Source organism: Bubalus bubalis, chromosome 2 (assembly GCF_019923935.1).
Source record: "Bubalus bubalis isolate 160015118507 breed Murrah chromosome 2, NDDB_SH_1, whole genome shotgun sequence".
In the NCBI taxonomy this organism is placed as follows: Eukaryota; Metazoa; Chordata; class Mammalia; order Artiodactyla; family Bovidae; genus Bubalus; species Bubalus bubalis.
In genome coordinates this window covers 136,722,460-136,736,569 of record NC_059158.1, presented here as the reverse complement: position 1 = coordinate 136,736,569, position 14,110 = coordinate 136,722,460, and the positions used below count along the sequence as shown (strand labels likewise).

General features: G+C 38.4%; 1 protein-coding gene across 1 annotated transcript in view; it reads left to right on the top strand.

Moving 5' to 3' along the window:
- The window catches only part of DNAH7 (dynein axonemal heavy chain 7), a 271,936-nt gene that overhangs the window by 66,247 nt on the left and 191,579 nt on the right, over positions 1-14,110 (top strand). Inside the window, exons 16-19 of the mRNA XM_006078127.4 lie at positions 936-1,160; positions 3,602-3,748; positions 5,550-6,235; positions 8,692-8,878. Of these exons, the coding sequence (XP_006078189.4) occupies positions 936-1,160; positions 3,602-3,748; positions 5,550-6,235; positions 8,692-8,878 (1,245 nt within the window). The remainder of the gene's footprint in view (positions 1-935; positions 1,161-3,601; positions 3,749-5,549; positions 6,236-8,691; positions 8,879-14,110) is intronic.

The window sequence follows — 14,110 nt, the reverse complement described above, 5'->3', positions numbered from 1 at the left end:
AACTTTCACTTTCTCCAGAGGATCTTTCCACCCTAGGGATCGAACTCAGGTCTCCTGCATTGCAGGCAGATTCTTTACTGTAGCCACCATTTACATCTTTATAATGTTATGTCTTAATATGTATTTCAATATTTGTTTGGTGCTTTAAAAATGTCCCTCAATAAAGTACTGTAGTCTTCCTAATAGGTTTGGCACATTCCTTGTTAAATATGTCTATAGTTATATTTTAGTTTTTTGCTCAGCTGTGTCTGACTCTTTGTGACCCCATGGACTATAGCCCACCAGGCTACCCTGTTCATGGGATTCTCCAGGCAGGAATACTGGAGTGGGTTGCCAAGTCCTCCTTCACAGGATCTTCCCAACCCAGGGATCGAACCCTGGTCTCCTGCATTGCAGGCAGATTCTTTACTGTCTGAGTCACCAGGAAAGTCCATATTTTAGTTTTTATAACTAAAGTCTTGTTGTACTTTTGTCCAATGCAGATTTGCAATTTTACATTTGTTAACAATGGTTATGTGACTGTCTCCTCCACTAAACTTTAAGCTCTCTGAGGGCAAAGCCCAGGTCTGTTTTTGTCACACTGAATTGCCAGCACTTGGCACAGTATCAGACATACAGTAGGTGCCACAAAATGCTATTCTGAAAGAATTAATGGTATCACTCAGCGTCTGCTTCTTATGTTCCAGAGAACTGCAGCATTCCTTGGTTTTCCAGTGCTTTTTGTCTGTTGTTTAGTAATTCTGTCCCCCCAACCCCTGCTCTGTCAGTAAAGGTTTTCAGGAGGGATGAGAAGCAGACTGTGCTGCAGTCCCCTATTTAAACCAAAAGCCTGTCCTTCTAACAAGTCTGTACATATTTATGCAATGTATTTCTGCAGGCTATTTTTTGACATGAGCTATTCCTTAAAATGCCATCTGTAATTTTTTTCCCCTCAGGCTTATATTCAGAAAGTAGAGACAGTTGATATGGTTGAACTGGGACAAAGATTGGTGGATTCTAAAAACTGCCTCACCTTCCTCATTGAGTGTACCAACTTTTCCCCAGCTGACATTAGGCTAAATAATAATGTCTTCCAGTGGTATGGAAGAATGGAAGAAATTTTTGATGAACATAGGAAAATCATTAAGGAGAAAACAGAACAATATCAAGAAGGTCTTAAGGTAGGCATCATGGATATTTTAAATTATTTTCATTTTCTGGAAATATTTAGCTTCCTACATAGCACTGTCAGCGCCTCTATTTCACAGTTCACATATCTTAGCTCTCTCTTCCCATTAATCTTAGTAGAAGATAGTATGCATACTGGATGAATGTGGCATCATTTCTTGATTTTTTCAAGGGAGAAAACTTTTTAATACACTGCCCACAAATGACCATTAATAAAAATATTGTCTTACACAGTTTATAGTACTCTCTTGAGTTTACTTTTGTTAAGGCCAAAGCTCCCTTGGTGAGGTATGCCTTCACACTGTGTAATCGCCAACTTGCCTAAGTACTCCACCAACTCTGATGTTCAGTAATTTGAACCTTTTGTGTGTGTCCTACAAACAAGATGCTTTGTGATTCGCCCTGTCTGTCCAGCCTCATCTCCTACCTCTTCCCACTCCTCGCTCTTGTCTCTTCAGTAGCCCTGAGCAACTTCTGGTACCCACTCTCCTACACCTCCCATCTCTTGCCCACACTCTCCATTTCTTCTTCTTCTTGTTGTTAGTGTTTGTTATTCACTTGCCCGCGCTGGGTCCTCATTGCTGCACAGGCTTTTCTCTAGTCGCAGTGCACAAGCCTCTCACTGTGGTGCCTCTTGTTGCAGCGCACAGACTCCACGATGCACTGGCTTTGGCAGTTGTGCACACAGGCTCTAGAGCACAGGCTCAGTAGTTGTGGCACATGGGCTGAGTTGCTCTGTAGCATGTGGGAGCTTCCCAATCAGGGATCAAACCCGTGTTTCCTGCACTGGCAGGCAGATACTTATCCACCGAGTCACCGGGGAAGCCCCACACCCCCCATTTCATCTGGAGTGCCCCACTGTCCCTCACACACGCCTGTCTATCCTGCAAAGTCCTTGACTTCTAGAGAAGCCCTTTCAGTCAGACCTCAGTGCTTCTTCTCCTCTGTTCCCATGGTAGTTTTAACACATCTCCATTGGGCTCATTATATTATTATTTTCAGTTTTTCTCCCACCAGTTGGTCACCTCTTTGATAGCAGGACTTTTATTTTTACTTTTTCTCTATTTTTTAACCCTCCTGGTTAGCACAGTGCCTGACACACAGAAATGCCATGAGTGCTTCATAGCTATGATCTGAATAAATGACACCGTATTTTCAGTCTCATTTTGCAGATGAAGAGACTTAAGGTTCCCAGGTGAAGGTGAACAGACTTGTTTCAAGTCAGCCAGTAGAGCTGCTCTTTTTTTTTTTCTTTCTTTCTTTTTTTTTTTTTTTAAGAGCTGTTCTTTGATAGCAAGCCCAGCCTCTGTCTGCCACACTATAGCAAATACAATTTATTGGCAGAATATGTTTGGAGAATAAATTATAGACGTAAAAATTTCTTAATCCTTCATTTTAAACTGTAAGGGTATATATATTTAAGTATTTATTTCTGTTTTACATTTAGGCCACTTCAGAATTTTTTAAAACCTGTAGAAAACATCATGAATATTAGATGCTTATGCTACAATATAATAGATTCTTAGGAAATCACTGGGTGACCCAGAATTATCTATACTTTGTGGTAATGTATACCATTCTACAAACTATACTTGACGTTAATGAATTTTTCTTCTCATTTTCCTTCTCTCACTGGGCCAGAGCAATAAATTGCCCAGGAAACTAAAGAGGACAGAAATCAATCTAGATAATCTATAAAATATAAAATTATTTTTAATAACCTAGATTTGAGTTTTGAGTGTTTTATTAAGAGCTCTTAAGAACCATTTAATTTGGAATGTCTTTCCAATGACAATTTTGGAAGAAATCTCTCATTAAAAAAACACACACGTTTGTTTTACACTGGAAGGGTTTAGTTTTTAGGCTTTTAAATCTGTATATATTTTTCTTTTCTTTATTTCCTGTGAAGTGAACTCATGGGACAAGAAAAATAAATTCAGAATGCCTTGTTTTAGCATTACTAATTGAAGAGATATCTAAATATTAGAATGCAAATAAAGAAATTCAGTTTTTTCCAGTTAGTAAAAAATGCTGCAGTTGCCTTTATAAGTCTTTAAAAAATTGGAGCTCTCTTAGTCCCATACTTGATTATCATGAGATTTTTTTCAAGTGAATATATAATAGCATACTAAAAAATACCATTGTTTGTTCTTATACATTTTATTAGTTAGAATTTCTTACATTGATGATAAGAGGGGTAAACTTTCTCTGATTTATGAATAATAGGAATTTTAACCCATTAGTTTTAAATCCAGACTGTTAAAAATTCTACATGTTTTGGATCCCAGTCATCTTCAAGATCGTCCCTTTCTTTATATTTTGCCAGTGATGAAGTGTAATAATTCTGATAACCCTTATAAATTCCAAAACTTTCTCTTGATGCTTAAGGGTTTTTTACTCTTAAAAATAGTAACAAAAAATTGTTTTTTATTAGTTACGGTGTGAACGGTTTGTTGAGGAATTGGAAAGTTACGCTAAACAGTCAGAAGAATTTTACTCCTTTGGAGATCTTCAGGATGTACAACGGTACCTGAAAAAGGCTCAGACACTGAATGGAAAGTTGGATTTAGCAGCAGACAAGGTATAATTTAAAAATTCTTCTAGGGTGAATTAGTTCAACAGAAAGAGCATTTGACTTTTAATTGGGCATTCACCTTTAAGAAATGGATTCAAAGAATTTAACGACATTTAATTAGAGATTAACATATATGGCACAAATAGATTTTATAGCCGTGCTTCAGAGAGAAGCAGCATTGCTGTTTTCTATTGGTAGTGATAACATTTTAGGGGCCTTCCTCTTTTATTTTAAAGATAGAGTTGTATGTGCATCTGCTTTTGAAGTTTTATTTTGTGTCACTTGATCATTTACATTATGTGATAGCACCTGGTTACTGTTTAGATTTCCCACCTTCATGGAAACCAGTTTAGATTTCATGGCTGTGTTTTAATGGTCCATTGTTTTCTCCCATCAAGCCACTTTGTTTCCAATACCACTATCTCAGAAACCAGTGTTCTCAATTAGAAGCTGGGTGGGCAAAAGCCATACTCTTTGCCATGTAAGATGTTTTAAATTTTTAATTATATTTTTTTATAAAAAGGGGAAATAGAAAAACGGGCTTCTGTGGTGGTTCAGTGGTAAAGAACCTGTCTGCCAATGCAGGAGATGTGGGTTCAATCCCTGGCTTGGGAAGATCCCCTGGAGCAGGAAATGGCAAGCCACTCCATTCTTTCCTGGGAAATCCCATGGGCAGAGAGGCCTGGTAGGCTACAGCCCATGGGGTTGCAAAAGAGTCAGACACAATTTAGCAACTGAACAACAACAACAAAATATGAAAACAGACCATATTACGATTCTCTAACATTTCTAATACATTGCAAGATTTTGATATTTTAGTTCAGGTAATTAGAGTTTATAGTAATCTCAGATGTGTAAATATATGTTGAGAAAAGATACATTGTAGTTTTTTAAAAATTGATGCCACTGAAATTTTAAGTAACATGCATAATTTGCATATCTAGCTTACTCTTTTCAATTCAGTAGATTACTCCTGTATACCCCCCCACATCCTTATAACTTCACTACTTTACTATGAGGAAATTAATGCTTTCTGTGCATCTCTTTGGAGAAGGAAATGGCAATCCACTCCAGCACTCTTGCCTGGAAAATCCCATGGACGGAAGAGCCTGATAGGCTACAGTCCATGGGGTCACAAAGAGTCGGACACGACTGAGCGACCTCACTTCACTTCACTTTGCATCTCTTATGTTACTTACCTTTAAGACCCATCTTCAGTTGTAACTTCTCTACAGGAGCATCTATGATTGTGCTATTTCAGAAGGCTCTCTTGTCTTTGAGTGATAGCATTTTAAAAAATATACTATTCAATTTATATTAAATGGCTACTGTTCTAAGGCATTTCTTCTGTTGCTTATTTAATAAGTAACTGGTATTTAACTCAACTGGATTACTAACTCCTTGGAATTGGTACTTTGCAATATACTTTTTTTCTATTTTCCATAGTACCTAACACAATGCTGTGTGTTTAAAAGTATTTGAATTCTTATTAATTAATAAAAGAAGCTATATCCTCAGTATATCTGGATGGGCAGAGACTTCTTTATATGTATAAATGTACTATTTTAATTAACTTAAGAAGTCATTGTTCTCTGAAAACTGTAATAAAAAAGAAATAGGAACAGCAAAAATGAGCAAACAAAATACATAAGAAAAAGAAATTATTATTTTCCAGGTATGGCCTAATTTAAGTTTACCTTCAGCATTTGATGAGAGATTTTGGGGGGTCACATTGGATATATTTTTAAAACTTAATTTTGAATATCATTCCCTTTCAGAGTAGTGTGTTTAATACTTGTCCTTCCAGATTGAGCAGTTTAATGCTGAAGAGGAGGCATTTGGTTGGCTACCTTCAATATATCCTCAGCGTAAAAAAATCCAAGATGGTTTGAACCCTTATCTCCGTCTCTATGAAACTGCTGTAGAATTTAGCACCAAATATAGAGCATGGACAGAAGGACCATATAACAAGGTGAATCCAGACCAAGTAGAAACAGACGTTGGAAATTACTGGAGAGGACTCTATAAGCTGGAGAAAACCTTTCATGACACTCCCAATGCATTGGCAATGACCAAAAAAGTAAGAGCAAAGGTGGAAGATTTCAAGCAGCACATTCCTCTCATTCAAGTGATCTGTAATCCTGGTTTGCGCCCCAGGCACTGGGAGGCCATGTCCAGCATTGTTGGTTACCCACTGCAGCCAGCAGATGATTCCACTGTCTTCTCTTTCTTAGATATGAATCTGGAGCCATATTTAGATAGGTTTGAGGGTATTAGTGAAGCAGCTAGCAAAGAATATTCTCTCGAAAAGGCCATGGAGAAGATGATTAATGAATGGGATGCAATGGAATTTGTCATTCTTCCTTATAGAGAAAGTGGGACATCTATTTTGTCATCAGTTGATGAAATTCAGATGTTGTTGGATGACCACATTATTAAGACGCAAACTATGCGAGGATCTCCCTTCATTAAGCCTTATGAAAAGCAAATGAGGTAACGTGATATTTTTATGACAGTGTTTATAGTATGTTATCAAAATTATCACTCATATGTAATATACAGTTCTTTTTGAAAATTGAGTCTGCACTTTATACTTAATATTTTAAATAGTACATTGTAAGGGATATTAACCTTTATTTCTTTTAGAAGAGTCTTGATACTTTTTGCTATCATCTATATTCAGAGCAAAGGTAGTAGACAGTGTCCAGATATTCTTTTTTATTGCTCACAGCCCGATCTCATATATTTGATGCTCAAAAATAATCTTGTGCCTATGAACATAGTTTATAGAACATATAAACAATAAATTGAAGATATTATGTATTTTTCCAAATAGACTAATTAGTTTGTTGTAGATGACCTGTCAATTTTTTTCAGTTTTTGTGATCTGTATTAAGCAGTTTATATTTCACCTTAAAAAAAGAGTAAATCCAAATCAGACTTCCATCTTTATTGTGAATTTACATGGCAAGGGAAAGCTATCTGCTTGGAGATATCAGCCTCTGGTTATGGGTACATTATCCTAAACTTGAGCTTGCCCAGCTATTGGTGTTGGCTCAGTCTCTGATTGCTCTGCCTCCTGCCCAGCTTGCTCCAATGTGTTCATCAAGAGTAATTTTTGAACTTCTCTGAAAGTGGCATGTCTAGATTCTATTTTTAAGAATTATGCATGAGCTCATTAGCTAGTGAGAAATTTTCTGCATTAGCAGGGATTAGATAGAGAGAGAGGGAAGAGCACCAGAAGGAAGCAAAGGCATTCATTTCCTTGTGTGAAAGACAAATTTATTGATGAACATGGAAAGGAAGGGCATTTTTAAAAGACATTTTAAAATACATGGTGACTTTTTGAACTCCTATATACATTTCTTGGTGTTTACAATCTAAAATTACAGATCACCATTTATAAATGATGCTGCTGCTGCTGCTAAGTCACTTCAGTCGTGTCCGACTCTGTGCGACCCCATAGACGGCAGCCCATCAGGCTCCTCCGTCCCTGGGATTCTCCAGGCAAGAACACTGGAGCGGGTTGCCATTTCCTTCTCCAATGCATGAAAGTGAAAAGTGAAAGGGAAGTCGCTCAGTCATGTCTGACTCTGTGCGACCCCATGGACTGCAGCCCACCAGGCTCCTCTGTCCATGGGAGTTCCCAGGCAAGAGTACTGGAGTGGGTTGCCATTGCCTTCTCCGTATAAATGATTGAGTAATATATTAATCTACACATAAAGCCATACCATATCTAAGTTTTGTTGCCTTTAACCAATCATTCTTCTTTATGGCTATGTTATCTCATAGCATAGTGATTACAACTGTCTAGGTTCAAATCTGGCTCTTTTGTTCATTAGCTTGATGCTTACCTCTATGTACCTTAATATCCCTCAGTTCAGTTCAGTTCAGTCGCTCAGTCATGTCCAACTCTTTGCGACCCCATGAATTGCAGCATGCCAGGCCTCCCTGTCCATCACCAACTCCCGGAGTTCACTCAAACTCACGTCCATTGTGTCAGTGATGCCATCCAGCCATCTCATCCTCTGTCGTCCCCTTCTCCTCCTGCCCCCAATCCCTCCCAGCATCAGAGTCTTTTCCAATGAGTCAACTCTTCGCATGAGGTGGCCAAAGTACTGGAGTTTCAGCTTTAGCATCATTCCTTCCAAAGAACACCCAGGGCTGATCTCCTTTAGAATGGTATATTACATTCTGGACCCTGCCTCTGAGGGTTGTTGTGAGGATAGAGCAAATACACACAAAGACCTTAGAATTGTGATTGTAAAATTGTTAGTTTATGCTGTAATTATAATATTTATTCTTAAGGAAATTTAGTCATTTTTCCCTCTGTATTTTAAATGAACCAATAATTCATTTTAATTCAAAAATGCCACACTAATAGATGGGGTCACAAAGAGTCAGGCATGACTTAGTAACTGAACAGAACAGAATATACTTATGATTGTGTAGGATTTTCTTTAAATACCTGTTATATCTTATCAATTGGAATATTTTCTCTTGGAAAGATAGCCATTATGCATCCAAATTTTTTAAAAAATTAAAAAACAGAATTCATTCATCCAGAATGAATCTTGGATGTAATTACCTTTCCTAAGAAGAAGTTCAGAGTGCCTTTGATTGAGAATACCATTACTATCCCCAAAATCTCATTCTTAACTCATACTCTTTGGCATGGAATTGGATTGCAGAAAGGTTTATTGAGATGACATATATAGAAACCAACCCATTTGTAGATAGGTGCATCTGTATTAGCATAAATGTTGATGCTATTATTTAGATACAGATTTTGTAGAGCCAATCTAGTGATTTATCTTTGATTGTAGGTGGATGAATGGAAATTGGCATAACAACATTGCATGTACTGTTAACAGTCTAGTTTTAAGTTTTAGCGTGTGAAACATTTCTTGATTTGCTGTTGATAAGCACCACTGTGTTTTGCTCCTCAGGGAGTGGGAGGGCAAGCTCCTGCTGCTTCAGGAGATTCTGGATGAATGGCTCAAGGTCCAAGCCACGTGGCTGTATTTGGAGCCCATTTTTAGTTCTCCAGACATTATGTCTCAAATGCCTGAGGAAGGGAGGCGATTTACAACGGTGGATAAAACATGGAGAGATATAATGAAAAGTGTCCTACAAGTAGGTACAAATCTGTGAGAACATGATTATTTTTGTCGAAGTAACATTTTTTTCAAAACAATCCAAGTAAGCCATTGTCTTTTCCCCGCATATCTAATATCCCACATTAGATATTATTTTAGAATCCCAGGAGCAAGAAACATCAAAATGAAAGTAGGTGTTCTGTCCTGATTACTTCTTGAGGTCCAAATTGAACTTGCATTATTTAATGTCAGTGGTTCTAGCAGTGGTTCCTACCAGATGCTCTGGTAGAAAGATAGCAACGCACACCCAGCATGGGGTGTCCTGTCTGTTCTCTGGCTCCCACATTATGGCTGCACCACCTCTGAACTGCTCTGCGGTGAGAAAGAAAGCATAATGCCAACCACTCAATCAAGAAGTTTCTCTGTAGGGACTTAAAAAAAAAGAGCAGCAAAGATAAATATATATATCTAAAGAGCCCAATAAATATAAACAAAATGCAGTCTATCAATCAAGCAATGCACAGATACAGTGGAGAAATTATACTTTGAGAATATTTAATAAAAACCAGTAACACTCAAGAAAGTATGGTTTATGTTCAGTTCAAAAGACATATCTGCAAAGCATAGTTAATGAATGTAAACTTCCCTATTGGTGTTTTGATCAAATATTGATACAAGTTTATTATAAAGTAGGGAGAGGATTATCTTAAATTTCTTTCTATCCTAAAATGGAAATATGTTTATTTTTATTATTTAAACTTTTAAAATTGTGACTATAATCCTAAATGTTTATAATATTGTATCAGTGACAACTATATGATTTGATAGGAAAATATCCCATAAGATGGACATGGGTCTGTTTATTTAATGAGTTTACTTTATTTTATGTAATAATACTTGAAGCAAAACATTGTATAAACCAAAATTTTGTAGAATTAATTCCATTGGAATTCCATATTTAAAGAACATACTGATAAGTCACACTTTTCTTTTTTTATTCATTTCTAATTAATTTGCTTTGTAAATTTAGCTTCTCCTTTTATGTATTGTTTCCTTGGAAAAATCCTTGTAACATGTATATGTTTTTGTTTGGAAGAGGATGATGTTGCCCCTCATTTTTGTTGCCCCCCCCAAAAGAATAAAGCAGATGCTTGTATTCTCCTAGTTAATATAATTTTAAAAGTTAAATTTTTTTTTGGCATTTGATCAAGAGAAGTCGCTCAGTCGTGTCAGACTCTTTGCGACCCCATGGACTGTAGCCTACCAGGCTCCTCTGTCCATGGTATTTTCCAGGCAAGAGTACTGGAGTGGATTGCCATTTCCTTCTCCAGGGGATCTTCCTGACCTAGAGATTGAACCCAGGTCTCCCGCATTGCAGGCAGACGCTTTACTGGCTGATCCACCAAGGAATCCGAATCAGGCATTTCATCAAAATGCTCTTTAAAATTTATATTGCTAAGAAAATTTAATAGTTCAATGCCTTGAAAGAGCAGCTATACTGAGACTAGTAACAATGGAAACAGACTTTTAATTCTATAAAACTGCTGAATTAAAAACATATTAACAAAAAAGCATTACTTACTCTCATTCCCAAATAAGCAGTGTTCTTTGCATGACACTTCATTTACTTTTGCTATAAGATTTGATTATCTTCCTCAACTGCCTTTACATTTTCTTTTTTTCAGTATGTTAGCATCAGGACAGCTTTTGTCTATACTCTCCAAAGCCTTAAAAATAAACCTAAGTCCATATTCTCTTAGGAAGGCTAATGAGGATAATCTGTACAATCCAGAGGTCACTGGATTAAGTGCTTGGTACAAAAAGTCATCACTTTTCACCCTTCAGTTCAGTTCAGTCGCTCAGTCGTGTCCGACTCTTTGCGACCCCATGAATCGCACCACGCCAGGCCTCCCTGTCCATCACCAACTCCTGGAATTTACTCAAACTCATGTCCATCGAGTCGGTGATGCCATCCAGCCATCTCATCCTCTGTTGTCCCCTTCTCCTCCTGCCCCCAATCCCTCCCAGCATCAGGGTCTTTTCCAATGAGTCAACTCTTAACATGAGGTGGCCAAAGTATTGGAGTTTCAGCTTTAGTATCAGTCCTTCCAATGAACATCCAGGACTGATCTCCTTTAGGATGGACTGGTTGGATCTCCTTGCAGTTCAAGGGACTCTCAAGAGTCTTCTCCAACACCACAATTCAAAAGCATCAATTCTTCGGCGCTCAGCTTTCTTCACAGTCCAACTCTCACATCCCATACATGACCACTGGAAAAACCATAGCCTTGACTGGATGGACCTTTGTTGGCAAAGTAATGTCTCTGCTTTTGAATATGCTATCTAGTTTGGTCATAACTTGCCTTCCAAGGAATAAGCATCTTTTAATTTCATGGCTGCAATCACCATCTGCAGTGATTTTGGAGCCCCCCAAAAATAAAGTCTGACACTGTTTCCACTGTTTCTCCATCTATTTCCCATGAAGTGATGGGGTTTCTAAATGTCCTTTTAGAACTATGCCAAGAGAAAAGGCTCAGAGGTTAAAAACAGAATGTAAATGATATTGTTAATATAAATGGCTTGATTGAGGTTGTTTTGATTCCTTATGGCATAAACATGAAATAATTTTATGTTTTGGTATCTTCTCCCAACTATGCTTGGCCAAAGGCTGTTTCTCACTGGGAAAGGCTCTCCTACTGAAAGTTCAGTGTAATTCCAGAATTTTCCCACCACTTTTGGTTAGGATAATTTTGCCTTTGAAGACTGAGCTATACCTATTTGAGAACCTCAGTCTCATGTTATATTTAGAGCTCTTCTCTTCCACATAGTCAGGTACACCTGGGGCCTCTTTGGAGTGTGTGGGTGGGGACTGTGCTGTCCTGCACTGCTTTTCTCTTTCCTGTGCTTATCACCAGGTACTGGGACAGGGAGGAGGTAGGGATGAGGTAGAGGGAGGGGGAGAAAGTAGAAAGAGGAAAGGAAAAAAATGAAGGGAGAAAGAAAAATTCACTGGTGTAACTGATCCAGCCAAATTATCTGCTCTTTTTGTTGGTGGTCATGATTTGGATGACCTCCTGTCTCTGATGCCCACACGCTGTGCCTTTACTCTTGGTCATCACAACTAGTCTAGCTTTTTGACCAACTATGGGCAGGTGAAGTCCACAGTTTAACTCGTAGTGCACGGGTGAAGACCCGGACAAGTTCTGGTTGCCAAGAGACTCTACCTTGAGCATCTCCCCTAGGTTTTGTCATCCTTGGCTTCATCTTCACACTGATTGACCAGTGATGGCTTTTGCCACGTTCTTCTCATATGTATTTTGCCCCATGCTACAGCAGTATTTCACAGGTTTGTAGCCCTTAATTTCACCTGGGGTCTGCAGCACGTGGGATCCATCTTCTCTACCTCTTAGTAACCTTGAGCACATGGCCCTTGCCTCTCTGGTCATCCCACCACACCACCTTCTCCCAGAGCCTTTTTTTGTTCTGATAGCACTGGAGCAGGTCAGCAGACTGGTGATAGCACAGACTTCTGGATGAAGACATTAGCCTTCTGTCATTACATGCACTTGAAAAGTTTTCTAGGGGCTCTCTGAGAAGAGAGAATGTGGGAACTAATATGGGAACAATGAATTGCCTATCATTTGGAGTTGAAAGAAGTGGATGATCATTTGCATTTATCCAAATTTTACTTTTGATCCACATGAACCTTTTTTATTTCCTGAGTTTAGTTCAGTCGCTCAGTTGGTTCTTACTTTTTGCGGCCCCTTTCATACAAGGCAGGAAAAGACACTCTTGAAATTCTCCCCAAACTTTTTCCTTTTATAGTCTAACCCCGTCTCAATAAATATGAACACTACTCTTTCTGTTTTTCAGGCCAAAAGCATATTTTTGGCCATTATTTTTTGGTCATTATTTTTCTTTTTCCTTTTACTATCATAAATATCACTTGGCACCAAGTATCTCACCAGTTTCTAGGGAGCTGGAAAGCTAAAAATTATGTCTTCCAGACTCCTTAACAGCTAAGTTTCTGGAAATAAATTTGATTTTGATGGTTAGGTGCACTCATCAGGGATTTGGAAGGCATACAGCAGCCATCTTCTTGCCATTTTAGCTATTTCTGCTGTCAAAAAATGTCTCTTTTTTTTCCTTGTCTTCAATGTCTGGCCACCAGTTTGATGGGTACTTAAAGATGATGACGGTGGTGGCTTCCTGACCCCGCTCTCTGATCCTAGAATCACAGCCACAACGGTGTGTTTTTGAATGCAGTCGTCCCACTGGTGGCGTCCTTTTGTTCTTACTGGGGCAGAAATAACCGTTCTGGAAGATCAGTTCCACAGGGTTCTCGGAGCTTTTCTGGAAAACCAGACTGGAGTGTGCTCCCTTAGACCTTCTAGTGATTTTTTAATCACTTAATTCCCTATGTTAGATTTCTTTTTTGCTTAATTACCTAGAAAGATCCTGCACTGAATTCTGAATACAGGTATCAAAACCTCAAAGTTGGGATCGAGGATTGTCTACCTGACCCACTTGGGCTTTAGGGTGGTTAAAATCTAGTTACCATCTGAAAATGGAACACTGGTGGTACCCAGCAGGCAGTGAAAAATTCACTTACTCAAATTATGCTACTGGTCTCGTGAAGTGAAGAGTCTGTTTCACGAGCAATGCTTTGGTGGACCAAGTGGCTGCTGGAACAGGTCAATATAGTACAAATTTGAAATACAAGGGATGTGAGATGGCTGAATTTTTTCTAAAACCCTGGGAAAACTAAAGAAATGGTCTAATTAAAGGCTTAAATTCTCTGCTCAAGATATGGTCAGAGGATTAAGATGCTTCTATGATTGCCCTCAGAGAGCCTCTTAATTCTCATAGCTACAATTCTGACATAGCCAAAAATGACAGTCTGATCCAGCAGGTTGCCAAATTACAATGTAATTTAATTCACAGCCTTGTCAGATCTGTTCTGCGAACAATAATTTCCTTATTGGGAAAGAGTGGGATGGTGAGAACTGAGAATTGGGGATATTGGAGGGAACTTGATGAACTCTGGTTGCCCTGACTCTCACACTGAGAGCTTCCCTTGCCAGAAGCCTTTTCAGAATTCTAAGGAGTGTGGGAGGTATTGTATTGTAATAGTGCTTGTCTGGGGAGAACCAAAGTTAGATGCAGTCTAATGGATTGATGTGACTGCACTTACCAGACATTCATGTTTCAATGAGCTAGTCACGGAGATGTGAGTCATTCTGTTTACTTACTCATTTCTGCCAAAACC